The 19298-nt window shown below is 43.5% G+C and overlaps 1 protein-coding gene across 7 annotated transcripts; it reads left to right on the forward strand.

Moving 5' to 3' along the window:
• The first annotated feature begins 1285 nt into the window (after positions 1–1285).
• On the forward strand, positions 1286–17755 carry LOC129188227 (centromere protein J-like). Of its 7 annotated transcripts, none has more exons than XR_008572567.1 (13): positions 1286–1390; positions 1950–4566; positions 4647–4812; positions 5485–5616; positions 5710–5802; positions 7081–7186; positions 7328–7455; positions 7559–7642; positions 9026–9166; positions 9263–9347; positions 9427–9547; positions 16178–16294; positions 16562–17755. XR_008572567.1 is itself a non-coding variant. In XM_054788440.1 (13 exons), the coding sequence occupies exons 2-13, from the start codon at positions 4484–4486 to the stop codon at positions 14780–14782; spliced, it is 1290 nt and encodes a 429-aa protein (XP_054644415.1). In that variant the 5' UTR covers positions 1286–1390; positions 1950–4483; the 3' UTR covers positions 14783–15118. The 7 variants fall into 7 exon arrangements, 6 of the variants coding, with proteins under 6 accessions (XP_054644415.1, XP_054644418.1, XP_054644417.1 ...); XM_054788440.1 differs by lacking the exons at positions 16178–16294; positions 16562–17755 and adding exons at positions 13026–13135; positions 14742–15118; XM_054788443.1 differs by lacking the exons at positions 16178–16294; positions 16562–17755 and adding an exon at positions 13026–14709 and having other exon boundaries at positions 1950–2145; positions 4443–4566.
• The last annotated feature ends 1543 nt before the right edge of the window (positions 17756–19298 follow it).

A 19298-nucleotide genomic window follows, 5' to 3' on the forward strand; every position in this document is an offset into this window, starting at 1 on the left:
TTTGGTTGTACTTTATAGAAGTATTTAACAATGTACTCACGTTATTTCTGCGCCACGGTAGTCCTTGCCCGGGAGGATAGATCCCACCGTTTCATAAATACACCTTTTTCCGTACTGGGGGTGTGCCTTTCATGTCCTCGTTCACGCCCACCCTTCCCCCTTGAACGTCTGCATGCTGTCCTCAGTCACGTCCGCCTTTCTTCTATATAAGCAGCGTGTCGGGAGGAGATGCTCCCAGTCATTCAAACGAATCGCTCATCAAAGTCACACAGCAGCACTTACAGATTTTGGAACTCGGTGCACTCATAAGGCGAGCTGCATCATAAGCCGCCCCATCCGTTTTGGTGGAAATTTAAGACTCATGGTCGTGAAAATACGGTACCTGGAGAAAACCCACACAAGCAGAGATTCGAACCCAGGTCTTCCTGATTTCCTGACTGTGTGGCCATCATGCTAACCCAGGGGTGGGCAAACTACAGCCCGGGGGCCACACCCGGCCGGCCAAGCCTTTGAATCCGGCCCGCCAGTTGCTTCCAAAGTATGGAATATAACCTTTAACATGCAAGCTGGCAACATGACTTGCAAGTAGTCAGAGTCAATCTGAGACAATCTTTTGATGGTTTAAGATGCTTGTCACACGCAGCCATCCAGACAACTACATCACCCATGATGCCAAACACAAGTCAACAAATATGTGACGCACAACTTAACCTACCCACTGCATTGTCTGGGAAGTAAAAAAGGAAGGATGGTCACCTACTCTTTAATAGCCAATGTTTTATTGTTCATAGTTCACATTGTATATCGCACATCCTTTATCCATGTCCATTTCGGGTGTCTTATTAGGTAAAAAAAAATGATGTGGTCTGGTGTTTCTGGTGCTTCTGAAAGAACACAGTATAGCAGATTGTATGACACTTTTACAGATAAAATAAGACAAATAATTCCAGGTGGACTTTTAGAATCATAAGCTTAAAATAGTGTGCGTGTATCAAATATATAGTATTCCCCCCTCTGGCCAATTTTGTTAACTCAATGCAGCCCGTGAGTCAAAAAGTTTGCCCACCCCTGTGCTAACCGCTTGGCCAACGTGCGGCCACTCAGTATAACCATTATTATTTGTAGTTCTAAACATATCAAGGTGCTTTTACCCACTTTTATTATCCCTCCTAGGAGGTTCTGTTTTTTCCTAAATCTCTCACATTATATGCAAATAACATGCAAAATAGCCAATGACGTCATTTAGCGACATCTAGGACAGCCAATAGCTACGTTTCTTACTGAGGGGTTGACAACTGATGCCAACCTCCAAAAATACCGAAGAAGAAGAAGACATTTGTCGACGGTCCCTGCTCTCCTGTCTCTCTGCCGGCTTCTCGTCGAGATCAATGTAAGTCAGACTGCACAGAAGACCGCTCGTTTTGATAAAAAAAAAAAATAGGTTGTAGCTCTTTGTGTTGCCACGGTTAAAAAGAGGGATGGTTTGCAATGTGACAAACATTCAATTGTGAGTTATTGATCGCGGAAGTTCGAATCTTTGAACGTGTTTCTAACTTTACCGCAGTCGCACGCACTCTTCTTACAGAGCCCGCACGCTCCGTGCCAGGATATTTTTCATCGCTAAAATACTGCTTTTGCAACATTGCTAGTTATATGTGTCGAACATTGACTAATACTGTACTTAGCTTGGCTAATGTTGGCTAACGGCACGGATGAGCATTTCAGTGATAGCTATTGTTAAAAGGTGTTTTGATTGTCAAATGTACTTTCAAATGTGCTATAATTTAAAAGTGTATGGAAGATGTAGTTTTATAACTGATGTACCAATATATGAATGCCAAGATGTCTACACAGGAACTACGGTAGTAGGAGAGCACATATGATGCAATCAAAGTGCCACTCAGTCCAGACACCGGTGCTGACCGTTTATTTCTTCTTTGATGTTTCAGCGCGACAATAAACATAACGGAACACCTTGAAGTGTCATCTTCATGTGTGTAACATCTGTACATTCGGACGAGTCTCGTATCTCCGGCCGCCGGACTTCCATACTCCAAGGTGGACTTTTTGTCCCGCTGGACGCCCAGCAGCACCAGGTCAGGAGGAGGTAAGAAGAAATGAACATACTAGACTTCTAAAGTTCAGGTGAATTCAAAAGTTTGGTCATGTTCAAAGGTGACAGTTTTGATTGATGTGATAAATTGCATTGCTCATTGCATTGTGTACCTAATTCAATGAAGGTGGTCATCTTTAATACAAAGTGAAATATTTTATTTCATCTTTTTAGTCAATTTTAAAGGGTCACTGACATGAGTTTTCAACTTTGCTTAAATATGTTAAATATTTTTTATAATTATGTTCTATGTTGTTGTTTTTTTAAATCGAACTTTAAATTAGTAAAATCTACATTTTTGAACCTGCCGTCCACCATTTTGGGAATCATCTTCTTCGACTAAGGGCGTTTGCCAAGTGACGTCAGCGCAGTCAAACTTCACAAGTAAACAAACATGAGAGAGTGGACGAGATAGAAGATGTTTAGTGATTATAGCAAAGATTTGAGGGATGTGTCGTTAGTTTTCAGAGAGGAAGAAACACGTGGAGATGAACTAGAGAACTTGCAGAACATGGGATTAAGCCGTATTGATTAGAACCAAAGACGATGGGAATATATGTCTGATGCTGAGGTGTTCGATGACAAAGACATGAGATGAAGATTGGTCGGCTTCAAACACAAAATGGGAAGTGTAAATGACCTTGGAGTTGCTTATCCTTCAAATATCGTTTTAAATCGGCTTCTTAATTAAGGTAAAGGGCTTTTTTGAGCCTTTTTATTGTTCAAGGAAAAATTGCACTTTTTTGGAATGTTGCCCTCCCCAATTCGTAGTAAGACATGAACACACGTCTTTCTCTTTTCTGTGTGTAACCCTTTAAGTACCTGACTGAGCAGGAAGGTCCACTTCTCTATCATCTGTAAATCTACGAGTTCCAAATGATCTCAAATCAAGACTTAGGGTTTCAGTGTCTTCAGATTCATAAGGAGGTTGTCAGTGACATCTCTACATAGCGAGAATAATACCTCCAAACACAAGAGACACCAAGATTTAAAAAACAATGCAGTATATATTTTTTTCAAACGCAAGTCAACCCTAACAACCCAAGTCTGGAAGACGTGGACATGAACAAGTCACAAGAAAAAAAGAAAAAGTCCCGTGTTAAGTTTGTCTTTCAAGTTCCACTGTCCTTTCAGCTAAAAGCAGCTGTGGTCAGTTTTCACCTTTGATGTTCAAAGTGTTGAACTATTCATTTAGGGCTTAGATGCATCAGTTTTTATATTTTTTTTGTACATTTTTTGATTTGTACAATTGTCTTTGTGTCAGGCCTGACAAAAAACGAGTGCTCTTAGATCTCAGGTAAAAAGGGGAAGGAAACTCTCCTACTTCCTACCACCCTCCTGGGAAGAGGGGAATATCGGAGTTGAACTTGTCCAGTGAAGTCTTGTCAGACTGCATCCAGTCCGTGGTTAGCACAGCTCTGATCTTTGGAATTTCAGTCCAACAACAACAAAAAAAAAAACAGCCAGGATTTTCAAAACATTAAGAAACACCGAACACCGCTACGTAAAAAACATTTGTTCTATGGAGCAAACGTGCCAAAGTGCTGAAATCAATGCACAGAGTGAACTCTCTTCTTACCTGTTTGGATGGGGGGAGGAAGAAAACAGACACAAAAATCTATGGCCTTCATTTTCATTGATTGTGTGATCAATGAATGTATTTATCATCCCAGGCCTGGCGCCTAAGAGACAGTTGTTTTCTGAACGAGAGATCTTGTGACACGAGGTCTTGTGACACCCCTAGTTGTCAGCAACAGGACCACAAAACCACAAAAACAATATGTCACACCTCATCTTGAAACTTGTTTTTACAACCATAATTGGACACCACAGTAGAAGCATGTGATTTCTCCCAGCCAATCAGAACAAACATAAATAACCATCAAATCTTACTCTTCAAAAAGAATGGCAAACAAATGATATAATACTTCCATGTCACATACAGTTGAAGCTGCTTGCCTCAACACCCCTCAGACTGGCTGACTGAAGACGACATAAGCGGTTCCGCTGCGCTCATTTCCTTTTGAGTCTGGACTCCAACGACAAAGATTTCGTACCTGCACCAATCTTAGTGCAGGTACGAAATCTTTGTCGTTGGAGTCAAGACAAATGGAGTGCACTACTTGGCTGCACCCAGCAGAGGCGCTGTTGAGTCAGCCCCAACTAGATTACTGTCTAAAGCAAGAGCACTTATCCGACTTGAACCAAATCTATTGGAGACGCTGTAATGTCAAACCAAGTTTAATCCGGATCTGCTCTGGATCGCACCTTGTAGTTTGTAGTTGTAGCTTGTAGTTTGCAGGACTAATCTAAGAGTTTTGTGTGTTAGTGCGTGCAGGCGTGTGTGTCAGTTTCACACAGGTGAGGGAGATGGAGATCGAGTGCCTCCAGAAGAAGAACGTGGCGATGGCCAAGCTCAGAGAAGAGATCGAGAAGAAGCAGAAGAGCCTCAGGTGATCGAAACGATCCACATATGAACCGTCCCCTGTCCTCTACCCCTGACTTGTATGTGGTCCACATTTGTGGTGTCCAGGATGGAGTGCGAGGCGTTTGAGAAGCAGAGAGCACGGAATCTGGCTCACTTTGAGGACTACAAGAAAGAAGAAACCAGGAAGCTGCAGAGGGAACGCAAACTGTTTGAGAAACACGCCACGGCCGTGCGAGCCACGCCCAACAGGAAAGAACGAACGGAGATCCAGGTAACGTGTGTTTGTTTGCCACTTAGCAACCATCATGGAACCAGGTGCTTCCCAGGTGCTCGTTCCTTTCACATGTCTTGTAAGATGAGATCTTATTTACTCAACTGCAGAAAGTAGTAAAGTTGTATTTATTTACAAAGCACATTTTTACACCACCTCTGCTGCCCAACGTGTTGTACAATTAAAAGAAGAAAAATTACCGGTAGTAGAAAAATGGTTGATAGATAAAACCAATATATTAAATACAACACCGAAAATATAACAACATGCCATATAATAAATGTAATAGAGTAAAAAGACTGGCTCAAATTTGCATTTAGTGTAAATAAAGTTTGATGGAATTTTGTAATTACAAACACATTTTTTACATTCATGATAATAATAACTGGGATTTATGGAGCAGTGGTTTCAGTGTTTTATCTTCAGTGGTTTATTATTGAAATCATTTAAAAAAAGATTTTTTTCCATAAAAAATAATAATTACAATCATGTTACTACCTAATAATATCAGTTATATCTGACTGAAATATTTTTAAATAAATTTCAGTTTTTTTCACATTTATTCTATTGTGCACCAACAAGTTTTCACAAAGTTTCACACATAAACGAGGAAGTGAGTGCTGCACACTTTGTGTACCGAACCAACTGAACAGCAAACAAATGTGATTTCAGGTGCTGAAGGAGCAGCTGAGCTCCCTGCAGGAGGAGCTGAGGAAGGAGGAGAGCAGCTGGTTGTGCACGTACACTCGCCTTCTCCATCAGATTGGCTCTCTCAGCCAGGAGAATCTCGAGCTGAAGGACCAAGTGACTACTTCATGAAAGAGGCAGGTGGTATGGCGGAAGCGTGTCCTAACGTCTTTTCTCCATCTCTTCTCTTGTCACTTGTGCACGTTGAAGCGGCTTCGTGTCATATCCTTGCTAAAGACGTCTTTGGAAGCAGAGAGCAACACTAAATATGTGTCTTCTGTTAGCAAAGGAGACAAACTGGCTGTAAGTGTTTTGTTTTTGCAACTTTATGCTCAAAAACGGTGTTATTATTCATTAGTAGTGTCAACATTTCAACCTTTTGCACTGTTTTTTTACATTTTTGCTGGGGTTTTTTTGTTTATTTTATTTTTACAATGACAAGTCCGTCACCAATGGCCCCCGGTCCCCACTTTGGACACCACTGGTCTTGGGGAAAGTGTATTTGCATACAACAGAGGGTGCTGTAGCCTCATCACACCCTAAAGCACAGCCGCAGCAAGTGTTTTTCCACTTGAATATTAAGACCAAAAACCTGACAAAATACATCCAGTACCAACCCAATCTGATGTATAAAAGCCATGATACAAATGCAGCACATTGACAATATCCTGGAAAAGATTCACCCCAGTCTTCCAGAGGACAAACAACACAGTATGTGTGTGAAAACCAAAAATGATGCCTTAAACTTAGTAACATCGCCCCAGGTGGCTCTGTCACGTTGTCAAAACATTGTGACATTAAAAATTGTAACATATACAGAGCCTACCTCGCACAGCTTTGAAGACGAGTTCGGCTTCCAGCCCAAACGGTTGATTTTATTTTCCCAAATTGTCCGTCTGTTGACATCTGAAGGGAATCTGTAAAGCTTGAAACCCTTGTCATGTCTATTTGTGCATCCAAATGCACAACAACCCGGCATTTTTGGGGAATAAACAAGAATACGGCCAAGAATACTGTAAAATGCGAATTTGGCCCCAAGATGGCTCTGCGAGTCACGTGACCGTATTTTTTTGACTCGTCGTGTCGCAACTCTCTACATGGAGGGACTCTAAGGAAGGTGGAAGTGAGAAGGGCTAGACATGCTAATCTAAACGCTAAATGCTCAACTGCTCTGTTTTGCTGCCACCTAATAAATAATAGCTTGCTTGAAGCGATAGGATAGTTTCCTTTCTTCTTGAAGATCTGTGCTCTATTTTTCCTCTGACACGTATGACACCATCACACCTAATATGACCACTTTATTCTCAGAAATGTACCACTTTTTTCTCATAAATGTGTGCCTTTTTTCTGGTAGATTTACAACTTTATTCTCGTCGTAATACGACTAGTAGTGCAGGAAAAAAGTTGTACATTTACAAGAAGTAGTAACGTAGGACTTCTTTTTCTTCTAAATGTACAACTTCATTCTCTGTTTTTCTTGTAAACGTATGATTTATTCTCGTGAATTTACAACTTTATTCTGGAGATCTCTGATTAGAATTTTTCTGTGTGGCCCTGTGTGGTAATATTTCTTTCTAAAAGAGTCCTCTGGACTCCAGAGGGAGCGTCGCCCCTCCAAGCTGCAGTACTGCAGCGGCCGCTAGAGGGAGCTCCAAGGACAGCAGGCATCCTGACCACGAGCCCAAAGGTAAGATTGACTTCAGCTTTTTGTTCGGTGTCGCAGAAGATGAGTGAAATGTAAAAATATGTCATGTATCATTGATATATACTGCAGTAACACTTTATTTCTGATGTGTGTGTGTGTGTGTGTGTGTGTGTGTGTGTGCAGCAATGGAGAACAGTCTAAGAAAGCCTTCCGAGGCAGGCCCCTCATCATCGTCATCATCACAGAGGTCTGCCAAACAGAACGTGTCCACCAGCCAGCCTATTCCAGCACATTCACATAGCTGCTCCCCGGTAAGAGGCATCACTCTTAACTGACTCTGCTAATTCACAGAGGTGCTAATGTCATGGAATATAATAATAATACTGGTAAATATGACTAATAATTCTTACACAGCCAAGAGCCGTGAGGCCAAGTAAACCAACCAAATGCAGCGAGGAAGAAGATGCTCAGGAGGTCATCATGTATCCTGATGGCGAGGTCAGCAAAGATCCACACTTGCTTCTAGATAATAGGGGAAAATATCTCATGCACAATGGGTTTACTTACCGTCATTGAAAAACGTTTTTATCTACCTTTTAAATGGCAGAAAAAAATAAAGACAAAACAATGCATCTAATCTGAACATTAAATATTGCAGAAAATACTAAAGACAAAATATAAATAACATAATTTAAACATGAAATAATTGAAATGTTTGTCATGGCAGAAAATATTAACTTATCCTTTTCCTCTTTTCTGACCTATAAATGTTGTTCCAATGTTGTATCCTCGTGTTAAACGATGCCAGCGTGTCATACGATGAGGTTTGCGCATTTGGAAGTGAGACCTGAAGGCAGTTTTTTTTTTGTTTTTACACTCAATGCAACCCGGACTTATGTTGCCCTTATACGGGAATGCCCAGCAGCCCCGCTCTGCTTCGCTCTGTTGACGGTGTTAGCACGTGTGGCTCCCAGGAAATGTTTGTTGGGGTGTGCCTAAAGAGGCAAGCAACAGGCAGAAGTGGTTGGAGTTGCTGATTCCCGGCCAGCAAGAGAAAAACATGCTCATCTGTCAACGCCTTTTCGACATGACTTGGCCGTGTTGAAGAGTCAGAAGAGCAAGTTGTGAGGAACAATTCATCAGTGTCCCAACTGTGTTTATTTGGTGTAAGTAATCGGACAAAAGGGCAGCTGTCCGGAAGTCCTCGGGAGTGTGACCGATCACGGCGAGGTGGGCTCAGCGGGAGGCGTACCAAGAGGAGGGCCGGTGGTGGAGTAAATTACACAGACCGTTTGGGCGGGAGGCAGGAAACACTGCAGGAAGAGGTGCAGAGTCTGGAAGATCTAGAAAGCTTTCTGTGCGGGTAATCGTGTGTCGCTGCTCTACAGGAGTCCACAACTCAATACATTTGTCATAATGAAAATATTTGCATATTTATTAAAAAAAAAGATAAATTATATTCTAGGAATTTGCAACATTAATTGCACAAACAAATACATAAAAAAGAAGAACCTGAGGCTCAGAGATAAACATCTTCGTATTGAGGTTGAATAAAATGATGATTGCAGTTGGGATATCATATGCTGACAGATGCCAAGAAACATCGACAGGTTAGCTTGTTATTAAGGTGCTAACTTCCTCACCCTGGGGAACCTCACTCCATGCACTTCACACTACCAGTCTGTGTTGCAGTAATGGTGTGATGGCTTCACCAAACCTCATCAATTTATTTTAGCTTCAGAGGTTGTATTCCTTCTCTGTATCGTCTCCTCCGTGGGTCTGAATGAACTGCGCCCTCTGGTGGTTGTTGCAAAGTCATGCAAAAAGAGCACAAACATAACTCGTGGCCACTCTGTCTAAAGTGAAAGGTGATCATTTCAGGTGGAGAAGTTCCTGGCCAGCGGTGCTTACATCGGCATCTTCCCCGACGGGACCAGGACCAAGCTTTCATCGGACGGCGCCACGCTCACAATCGCTTTTGACAACGGCGACACCCTTGATTTAACGCCCGACCACAGAGTGGTAAGTCCACTTGATGAGTGGACCCTTGGACCCATTAAAAATTATAATAATAATAATAATGAGGATTTTTAGATGTAATAATTGTATGCTTGTCAGATCTACAACTACGCAGACATCCAGACGACGCACATCATCTACCCAGACGGCGTGGAGGTGCTGCACTTCCCCAACAACTACACAGGTGAGACACCTCCCACGTCATCACTCAAGACCTTTCAGGCAGCGTCCATCTCATCATCATCTCCTCCCTCCTCCCGCAGAGAGGCACTTCCCAGACGGCCACAAGGAGGTCTGGGATGCGGACGAGACGCTGACCAACGTTTTCCCCGACGGCAGCAAGGAGAGCGTGCTGAAGGACGGCACCGTCATGCACGTGAAACCGTACGTAGGCACGTCGGCTTAGTGTAACGGATGCCAGCCTGTGAGGCTGTGCGAGTGTACGTTTTATAAACCTCACTCCCTCTGCCTCAAGAGCTGCGCTGAACACGCGGCCGACAGTCCGGGCTTTTAGTCGCGTGGTCAGCGCCCTCGCCTCCCATTACGAAGGTCATGTGTTTGAGCCCCGGTGCGGGCAGGTGCAAAACAGGGCGGGTTTCATTAGCTTCCCGCCGCCATCCACGCCGGGTGTTCACGTCAGTCGTGTCGTCCCCCGCAGAGACGGCACCAAGGAGATCCGTTTCAACAACGGCCAGTCGAGGTCCACACGGCCGACTACAGGATGAGAGCATCCAGACGGCACCGTGAAGACCATCTACTCTACTATTAAAACAAGTCATTTGTTGTCATAAATGTATTTATTTATTCTCATCTTTGATCCTAATATTGTCTGGCGACCAGTCCAGGATGCACCCGCCGTTCTCCCAAAGCTGGGATAGGCTCCAGCATACCCCGTGACTCTAGTGAGGAGAATCAGCATAGAAAATGGATAGATAGATCTAAGTAATTTATTATACTTGAGCTATTTCTTTTTTACTTTGTGACAGCACAATTATTATTTCTATTTCGGCTGTCTTTTTTCTCTATTATTACTTACACATGCTTGGCCTTCTTTCATTAGTTTTTATTTGTTTCATTTAATTTAAGTCTTAGCCCTCAATTATTTATTTTCAACACGCTCCTCCTTTTTAAATTAATTGAATTCTATTTGTTTAATCTAACGTAAGTTCTGACTCTCAATTGTGTACCTTCGATATGCTCCACCGTTTTTAATTTCATCTTGAAACGTTATTTAGATTGACCTCGGATATATTGCTTTAGCTAAACTAACATTTCTATCACGCACCAAATGATTCCACTCAGAAATAGTAAGTAAGCCAACAGGGTTATTCCTGTATGCCGAGAGTTGTATGCTCAGCTACAGCCTGTTCATAAACAGTATTGACGTTTTCCACAGCTCTCTATTTTTTTCCCGCGATTACTTACGACTATCCTTAGGTCCTATTTTACATCCTTGCCACACTCCGACCGCTGCACCAGTCGTAAATATTTCACTCCTTCGCACACTTCCTTCCATCTTACATTCCTTTCAAACATAGCGCCTCACACTCCCGCACACACACACAGCACATACAAAGTAGGCCTTTTCTTACACTCACACTCTTTTTACATCAAACATACGTGGTCCACACTGACTCATTCATTTCATACACACTTTTGTTCTGCGCAGTTTTCTTTTGCCTCATTTTTATGCGCAACTTAGTTGAAATGTAATCTTAATTCAACTTTTATGCGCAATTTTAATTGAAGTTACTTCATGCTCAATCTGAATTTGACTTTATGTAAAGTGCATGCGCTTTAGTTAGTATACGATACAATTACTATTGCAATAGTAATTAGTATACAATACAATTACTATTGCAATAATAATTAGTATACAATACAATTACTATTGCAATAGTAATTAGTATACGATACAATTACTATTGCAATAGTAATTAGTATACAGTACAATTACTATTGCAATAGTAATTAGTATACAATACAATTACTATTGCAATAGTAATTAGTATACGATACAATTACTATTGCAATAGTAATTAGTATACAATACATTACTATTGCAATAGTAATTAGTATACGATACAATTACTATTGCAATAGTAATTAGTATACAGTACAATTACTATTGCAATAGTAATTAGTATACGATACAATTACTATTGCAATAGTAATTAGTATACAGTACGATTACTATTGCAATAGTAATTAGTATACGATACAATTACTATTGCAATAGCAATTAGTATACGATACAATTACTATTGCAATAGTAATTAGTATACGATACAATTACTATTGCAATAGTAATTAGTATACAGTACAATTACTCTTGCAATAGTAATTGAGTAATTAGTATACAGTACAATTACTATTGCAATAGTAATTAGTATACGATACAATTACTATTGCAATAATAATTAGTATACAATACAATTACTATTGCAATAGTAATTAGTACACAGCTGTTTTAGGCCACCCTCGACGTTACTTGCGAGTGGGGTCACCACCGCGGGATGGCCCACCGTTTTTCCTTGAACGATGCGTGCAAACAAATAAGTTACCCGAGCAGACCTCTCCTGTAGTTTAGGATTTTAAATGAGCGGTATGGTAAGATCTTTGTGTTCTAGCAGGCCATTCTCCCTAGAATGCGCTGTCTCAGGTGTAGCTCATATCATCACTCAGATTTTCTCTCCCTCGTCCTCAAAACGGACCCGCAGTTTTTATCCAAGAAAGAGAAACTAACTTCTATAAATGAATGACTAGCCCACCGAAGGTGAGTATACTTCATAATTTACTAGCCGGCAGAAATGTGGGTCAATATAATAATGACTGTGTGTTACAACCTGACACAGCACAACGCCGAGGCAAACACCTGCGGCCGCGCCAGGACTACACTTGATAGGCCAAAAAACACACAAAACACAATTCCAGGTAAACACACTATACAGCAACAAGCACTACTCTTCTTTTCCCTGCCCTTCAATCCACCTTCCCAACCTTAAGGGCCCTGTCAGCTTACTTAAATCCCTCAGTGGACTTTACAATACCAGCTAAAAGACTCCATTCATATAATACACGACTAGCCATCTGTCAATACTGCCTTCAGCATAACTCCTTACCCCCTACGCACACCCTCTTATCCAGTCAGTAGTACCAGTAGACACACAATCGTTCAAGACAGACGGAAAAAACATAAAGAGGAGGTACTGGTAAGCGACGTTATGTAGGATACTCAATTGACTACTCTGATAATCAGCTGACGATGATAAATAATGGCTTATTGCCCTCATAAAAACACGCTGTGAATTTGACAAATACGCTACATTTAAAATAAGGAGACACGGTAAATGACCGCAAATTTATTTCTTTATGCGCCGCAGTTAGTTAATGCGTTGGCCTGGAACCTATTTGAAAACCATATAGACCCCCCAAACTGCCCCCCAAATGGTGGGCCTATTTGGGGAAAAAGTCCAGGGCCTTTTTTTGGTCCCAGTTTGTCCCGCATCCGTTTGCAATAAGGTAGGCGATCGTTGACACCCGTTCACACACGTTATTTGTAAGTTACGTACAAGTCGGGAATGGGAATGGAACCAACTTTTTTTCAATCACCTTTATTAATGCCTTACAAATGACACTAACAGTGCATCAAACCATGGCCATTAAGAATTAACAGTTGGATAACAAAAACACGTTTCCAGCAAACGCTAACTTGGACAGTAACATGCCGTATGTCTCCATTCTTTTTGAATGTAAATACTCCTATGCACTTTATGTTGACGTGATCAATAATGCTTGATTAAAACGTGCATTGTTTCTCTCAGACAAAGAGCAAAAAATAAAATGTTACTTCCATTCCCAGTGTCACAGTGCCCTCTACTGGTCAAGCTGCAAATTTATCTGCAAATGCAAACACAACAGCCTCCACCTCCTCTCAGCCAACGCTCGCCAAAAAGACAGTTTTGTCTCCAGGTATGTTGACGTATTACGACTTGTACGTAACTTACAAATAACGTGTGTTAACGGGTGTCAACGATTGCCTAACTTACTTCCCACGGATGCGGGACGTATGAATCATACGTTGACAAAAGGAGTAGGAAGAAACAAAGCTTATTTAATCCTAACCCCCCCCCCGTTTCACATCTGTTGCTGTACCTTTATTCACTTCCTGTATGTCATGTGATCTTTTTAATACATAGAAAAGGGAAATGTAACACTATGGCCATATAATTGTCAAAGTTTTTCCACAATCACAACCAATAACAATCAATATAATATGTAAATAAAAACAAACATAACAAATTCAAGACTCTTCTTCCTTGTGTTTAGCAAACATCAACTGCTTGTACTGTTTCTTCATATCGCTCATCTTGGTGCTTTGAGTTGCTTGCTCAGTCCCTTCCATAATTTCATTCCACATACTGAGATGCTGTGGGCGTGTGTGTGGGGGTGTGTAGCGTAGCATTACGCACGTTCTCGCGTCAGGTTGTGTTTTAAGAGGTACCATACTTGCCGTGGAAAAAGCCGAATGGAAATTTTTGGCCGCATTTTGTGTGTACGCAAGATTTATAGGTGGGGCCACAGCCCCTCCCTTCACTCGCGTGTCCAGAACACGCAGTCGATCACAGACCTGTGGCCTAGGGTGTCCTGCTGCCAAGTGCACCTGTGGACATCCTTATGTTGGACCATGGTGTTTGTGGTGGATAAACTGGTTCGCACAGAAGTCCAATAACATCACAGCGCACAGGTTCAGGTCGGGGAGGCCGTTCCTCCCAATCACACCCCTCCAGGTCACGCGCTGAAGTCTCCCAGTAGAACCACGGAGTCACCAACTGGAGTGCTCTCCAGCACCCCTCTGATGGACTCCAAGAAGGCTTGGTACTCTGAACTGCCGTTTGGCACGTACACACAAACGACAGTCAGGACCTTTTCTCCAACCAGAAGGCGTAGGGAAAGACCAGGTGAAGACCAGGTCACCCGGGCGCCCGTCTCCCAAACCACGTTGCAGCGGACCCTGATGCTATCCCCCGCAGTCGGTGGGTCTACGGGGGCTGGAAATCCCATGTGGCTTCTTTGGACTAGACCCCACTGGTGAAAGCCCGACCACCAGGCGCTCACCTGCGAGCCCCTCCCCCGGGTGAGGCCCGAGTATCCCACATCCGGGAAAGGTGCAGTCCGTCTTGTTTTTCTTCATTGCGTCTTCTGATCCTCCAACCCTGCGTACATCAGCATGAGACAGACGCCATTTATTGTTTGACTTCCCTGATTCTGACTGCTTGGAGGAAGTCTGGCGTAGCGCATCAAAGACGAGCTATGTTGGTGGGGCACCCTCCTTTGCATGATATCAATGTGTTGCAAATGTTGCACTGAGCCCACCATGGTTGGTGTTGGAGAAATGTATATAAATGTTATCATATATTTGTCTTAAAGAATGTATCTTCCTTTGTTTGAACCACTATAACCTCTGTATGTGTGTGTGTCTGAGCAGTAAAGTTTTATGGGGCTACGGAGAAGAAGATGAAGGAACTCCTTCCTTAGTCATGATTACTTGTTATCTTTTCTATGCACTCATCCACAGAGACTCTTGGTAGATCAAGAAGAACAAACAGGAACCGCTAAAGAACAGATGCTTGGAATGTTCTGGTGTAACTGTTGGATTTATGATGTGCCTTCATCTTATCCACCGGACCTTTTGAACCTCCTGTTTGTGAGCCTGCTGCATGTTTACAGATTCACACTCCTGATTGTTTGTTTGTGTGAACACACACACACACACACCCCCACATACACATACACAGTTAGATACAGATTGTATTGTCACGTTGCAGCTGTTGTGCTCCCCCTCCCCTTAGAGCTGCAACGTGCTCTGTGTAACTAGGGAATCCCCAACAGAATAAAAGGGAGGAGAACGCAGAGTTTACTCAGAACGGATCGAGGTTGTAAACTGAGTACATCTCTGTCTGTTCTCCTCGTGAGTAAAAGCAATCTTGTTGTCTTCTTTCTTCTTTCTTAGTGTGTTTAGAATGTTTTAGGTTGCTTGAACCTGACAGTTGGAAAGGCTTGGTGTGTATGGCGGACATTGCTCCAAGAGATTGCATCACAAGCAACCAAGAATTGTTAGCGCTAACAAACCCTGCAGGGATCGAAACTTTTTTCCTCCTACCCAAAATAAACTGGAAAAGACGCCCCAGGCCAGCTGGACCAGACAGACAACTCACCAAGTCACCATGATGTTGATTGTGATACATGGAGCACAAAGCACATGATATCACAACACTGTCCATCTACCGTGTGGAAAGAAAACATGCAATGCGGGCTAATACTTTACAGATAATTTGGTTGTCTCGTCATAGTTGTTCCTATGCTTGTTCTTGTTTCCTAGTCAGTACAGATTGGTGTCCTATCGCATTGTTTTGGAGTGAACCCGTTACATCTCGGTAGCAGCGTGAGACGCTGCGTCACTACGCCAGACAAATAGTTGTACTGTTAGCTGCTACAATAACAAGGTTGCTGTAACTTGGTTTATCTACAGGTCAGCCCTGTAAATTAAAAATTGTTGACATTTCTTGAGGGCTTTATAGTTGAAATAGGTGTGTCCCCGTTACGTGCGTTGTGAGCTCCCACATACTAGCTGTTTTTTAGCTTTTTTCCTCTTTGGAATGCACAGAAAAGAGACACGTGTGGTCCTGTTTCACATAAGGATTGTGGATGATGGGCAACATTTTAAGAAAGTGCACTTTTCCTTTCTATCAGCTAAAACGTCCACTAACTTAATCTAATTTGATTGACCAGCAGTGATTTTGTATCTGTGCTGCCTGGAAACAGGTGAAGCACCGTTACCACGGCAACAAGGTAAAGCTGCAGTTAGACTCAGCTGTCATTACCATCCAGGTCTGAGAAGCATGTTCTCCCCACAACTCTGAGTCTGCTGTGTGACAACATTCTGTAGGCTTCATGGAATCAACTCTATAAGACTGTGTGTGTGTGTGTGTGTGTGTGTGTGTACATGCGCAGGAGGTGCCCACTGACCCCAGGGAACCTCTGGCAGTTGAGCTCGTCATAGATGGAATGAGCCTCAACACCATCCTGTGTCACCACAAACATGCTTTCATGGACTCCACAGCGCTGAAGGTGTGTGTGTGTTTCATGTAAATGTGTCGTGGTCTGCAGACACCTTCCCTGCCATCTGCTGTCACCATTCTAGACGTGTGGGACATGGACACAGAGGTGCTTGAGCATCCAGTATCAGTCATAAGTTTGGAGACACTTTGTCATGTTATTGAATGGGAAGGCGTCCCCACACTTCTCCAGGGTCTGACGGGCCCTCAGGAGGCGATGCTGAAGGTCCAAGTGAGGCACTGCAGCATATCTAACTAGAACACCTGTTCTTCTTGTCAGGCTGCGTCAGATGCCCGTGGAGCTGCTGCGGTTCCCCGTCCAGGTTCTCAAGGCCCACGTGGCTGGATTCAACTGGAAGACGAGGTGCTTTCCTACCGTCCAGAGTGAAGCATGAAAGCCACACTGACCATGATGGACCTGCTGGACGGCAACCTCATGGCCTCAGTGGAGGTACTAGACGCCTCTTTTTTAAAGCAGCCAATGTCGTATCCTTGCACGGACTCGGAACTGCTTAACAACCAAGATGGGGACTTAAATGGATAGTTTGTATTTTTTGACATGAAGTTGTATGACATCCACAACAGCGATTTAACCCCCACTTGGTCTCCTAAGTCCATTTCTGGTCAGATTTCTTAGTTGCTGGGGACAATTAAGTAAAGAGTTTGGCTTCTGAAAACAATATGCATTCAAAAGACTACAACATTTGTAAACAAATGTATATTGTTTTCCCCACTTTTGTCTTCACTGAAACAGTTTGGCAGAGGCGCATTCTCAGAAGGTTTTCTTTCTTTCACCGTTTTACACTTTATCACTCGTCTGTGCTCTGAGTTTGTTCTCAGTTTTGCACGATACAGACGGCTGTGCCATTAAAGTCTGTTGTTATTGAACGCATCCCGACTCTCCTGATTGACACGTGAAACATCTCAATTCAGAGAATAAACGTCACTCAGCTTAGAAAATAAACACCTTCAACATTTTTACTAAATAGAATCGTCACAGATCATGAAAAACACAAAAACATTTCATTCACTACAAAAAACTTCCAACTTCAAATATCAACTACATTTTTTTTCAAACTCTAAAACAGTGGTCGTTTATTTTCTGATATTTTAAAGGCTGCGGCACGCGGGTCACTTTGGTTGGCACTTGGATGACTTGAACAAAGGCTGCAGCGAGGAGGTCGGTGAGTCTGACAAAAATACGAACAAGACCAGATGCTCCACGTGCTACCAACAAGTATTAGAATTAAGCCATTTCAGAGAATCTACGTCATTCAACTACAAAGACAAACTACAAAGTTGTTACATGACAACAATAAATTCCACATTTCATGAGAATTAACTCGCAATATTTAGAGAAAACAATATTTTAAGACAATGAAGTTGCAATGAGAATAAAGTCATGAGGATATCAATTCATTTCTATGCCGCTTAATCCTCACTAGAGTCACGGAGGTATGCTGGAGCCTATCCCAGCTGACTTTGGGCGAACGGCGGGGTGCACACTGGACTGGTCGCCAGACAATGTTAGGATAAAAGATGAGAATAAATAAATAAATTTATGACAGCAGTACTTTGTGAGTAGAGTAGATGGTCTTCATGGTGCCGTCTGGATACCATCTCATCCTGTAGTCGGCCGTGTGGACCTCGACTGGCCGTTGTTGAAACGGATCTCGCTTCACTCCGTCAGAACGCTCTCCTTGCTGCCGTCGGGGAAGTGCCTCTCTGCGGGAGGAGGGAGGAGACGATGAGATGGACGCTGCGAGGGGTCTCACCTGTGTAGGGAAGTGCAGCACCTCCATGTCGTCTGGGTAGATGATGTGCGTCATCTGGGTGTCTGCGTAGTTGTAGATCTGACAAGCACACAATTATTACATCTAAAAATCCTCATTATTATCCATCCATCCATTTTCTATGCCGCTTCTCCTCGTTAACCATTACCGGTTTACCTGCCTCTAGGGGGAACACGACAGTATTGAACATTGTGGACCGGTTTTCTAAGATGGCTCATTTCATTGCACTACCTGGACTACCTACATCCCTGGACACAGCTCGTCTGCTGGTGAGACACATTTTTCGTATTCACGGCATTCCCACGAACATCGTCTCAGACAGGGGCCCCCAGTTCACGTCCAGAGTCTGGAAGGCATTCTGCAAGATGCTGGGGGCCTCGGTCAGTCTTTCTTCCGGTCACCATCCCCAGACCAACGGCCAGACAGAGCGGGCCAACCAGGACCTGGAGGCTGCCCTTCGTTGCGTTTGTCACCGGCATCCATCTTCCTGGGCCCCCCACCTCCCCTGGGTGGAGTACGCACACAACACGCTTGTCAGCTCTGCCACAGGTATGTCACCCTTTAAGGTCGCTTACGGATATCAGCCCCCACTGTTCCCTTCACAGGAGGCGGAAGTTGCAGTGCCATCCGTGCAGGTTCATCTACGCCGAGCCCGGAGGATTTGGAGAGAGACAGTCGCTGCACTAGGCCGCACGGCGGCACGAAATCGACGGCTGGCTGACCGTCACAGGATCCCAGCTCCCACTTATCAGGTTGGCGATGAGGTCTGGTTATCATCCAAGGACTTACCTTTAGCAGGGACTAATAGGAAGCTGGCGCCCAGATTTGTGGGTCCCTACACTGTGGACTCCATCATCAACCCCTCCTCCGTGAGACTCAAACTGCCATCCAGTCTCAAAGTACACCCAGTGTTCCACGTCTCCTGTCTCAAGCCTGTATCTACCAGTCACCTGTGCCCTCCGGTCGAGGCTCCGCCCCCGCCGCGCCTGATCGATGGCCACCCAGCCTACACTGTGAATGCCATTTTGGACTCCCGAAGGAGGGGCAGAGGGTTCCAGTATCTGGTCGACTGGGAAGGTTATGGTCCTGAGGAGCGTTCATGGATCTCCCGCTCCCTTATCTTGGATCCGTCCCTCATTAGCGACTTCCACCGTCTCCATCCTGACAAGCCAGGTAAGCCGCCAGGCGGCGCCTTATAAGAGGGGGGCATACTGTCATGTTCTG

Source organism: Dunckerocampus dactyliophorus, chromosome 9, assembly GCF_027744805.1.
Source record: "Dunckerocampus dactyliophorus isolate RoL2022-P2 chromosome 9, RoL_Ddac_1.1, whole genome shotgun sequence".
In the NCBI taxonomy this organism is placed as follows: domain Eukaryota; kingdom Metazoa; phylum Chordata; class Actinopteri; order Syngnathiformes; family Syngnathidae; genus Dunckerocampus; species Dunckerocampus dactyliophorus.

What these genes read in the sequence shown, in the direction of transcription:
- LOC129188227 (XM_054788440.1), top strand. Translation starts at nt 4,484, where the DNA reads ATGGAGATCGAGTGCCTCCAGAAGAAGAACGTGGCGATGGCCAAGCTC. An exon ending in AAGAAGCAGAAGAGCCTCAG is followed by an intron (nt 4,567 to 4,646) that starts GTGATCGAAACG and finishes TGTGGTGTCCAG; the next exon opens with GATGGAGTGCGAGGCGTTTG. An exon ending in ATTCACATAGCTGCTCCCCG is followed by an intron (nt 7,456 to 7,558) that starts GTAAGAGGCATC and finishes ATTCTTACACAG; the next exon opens with CCAAGAGCCGTGAGGCCAAG.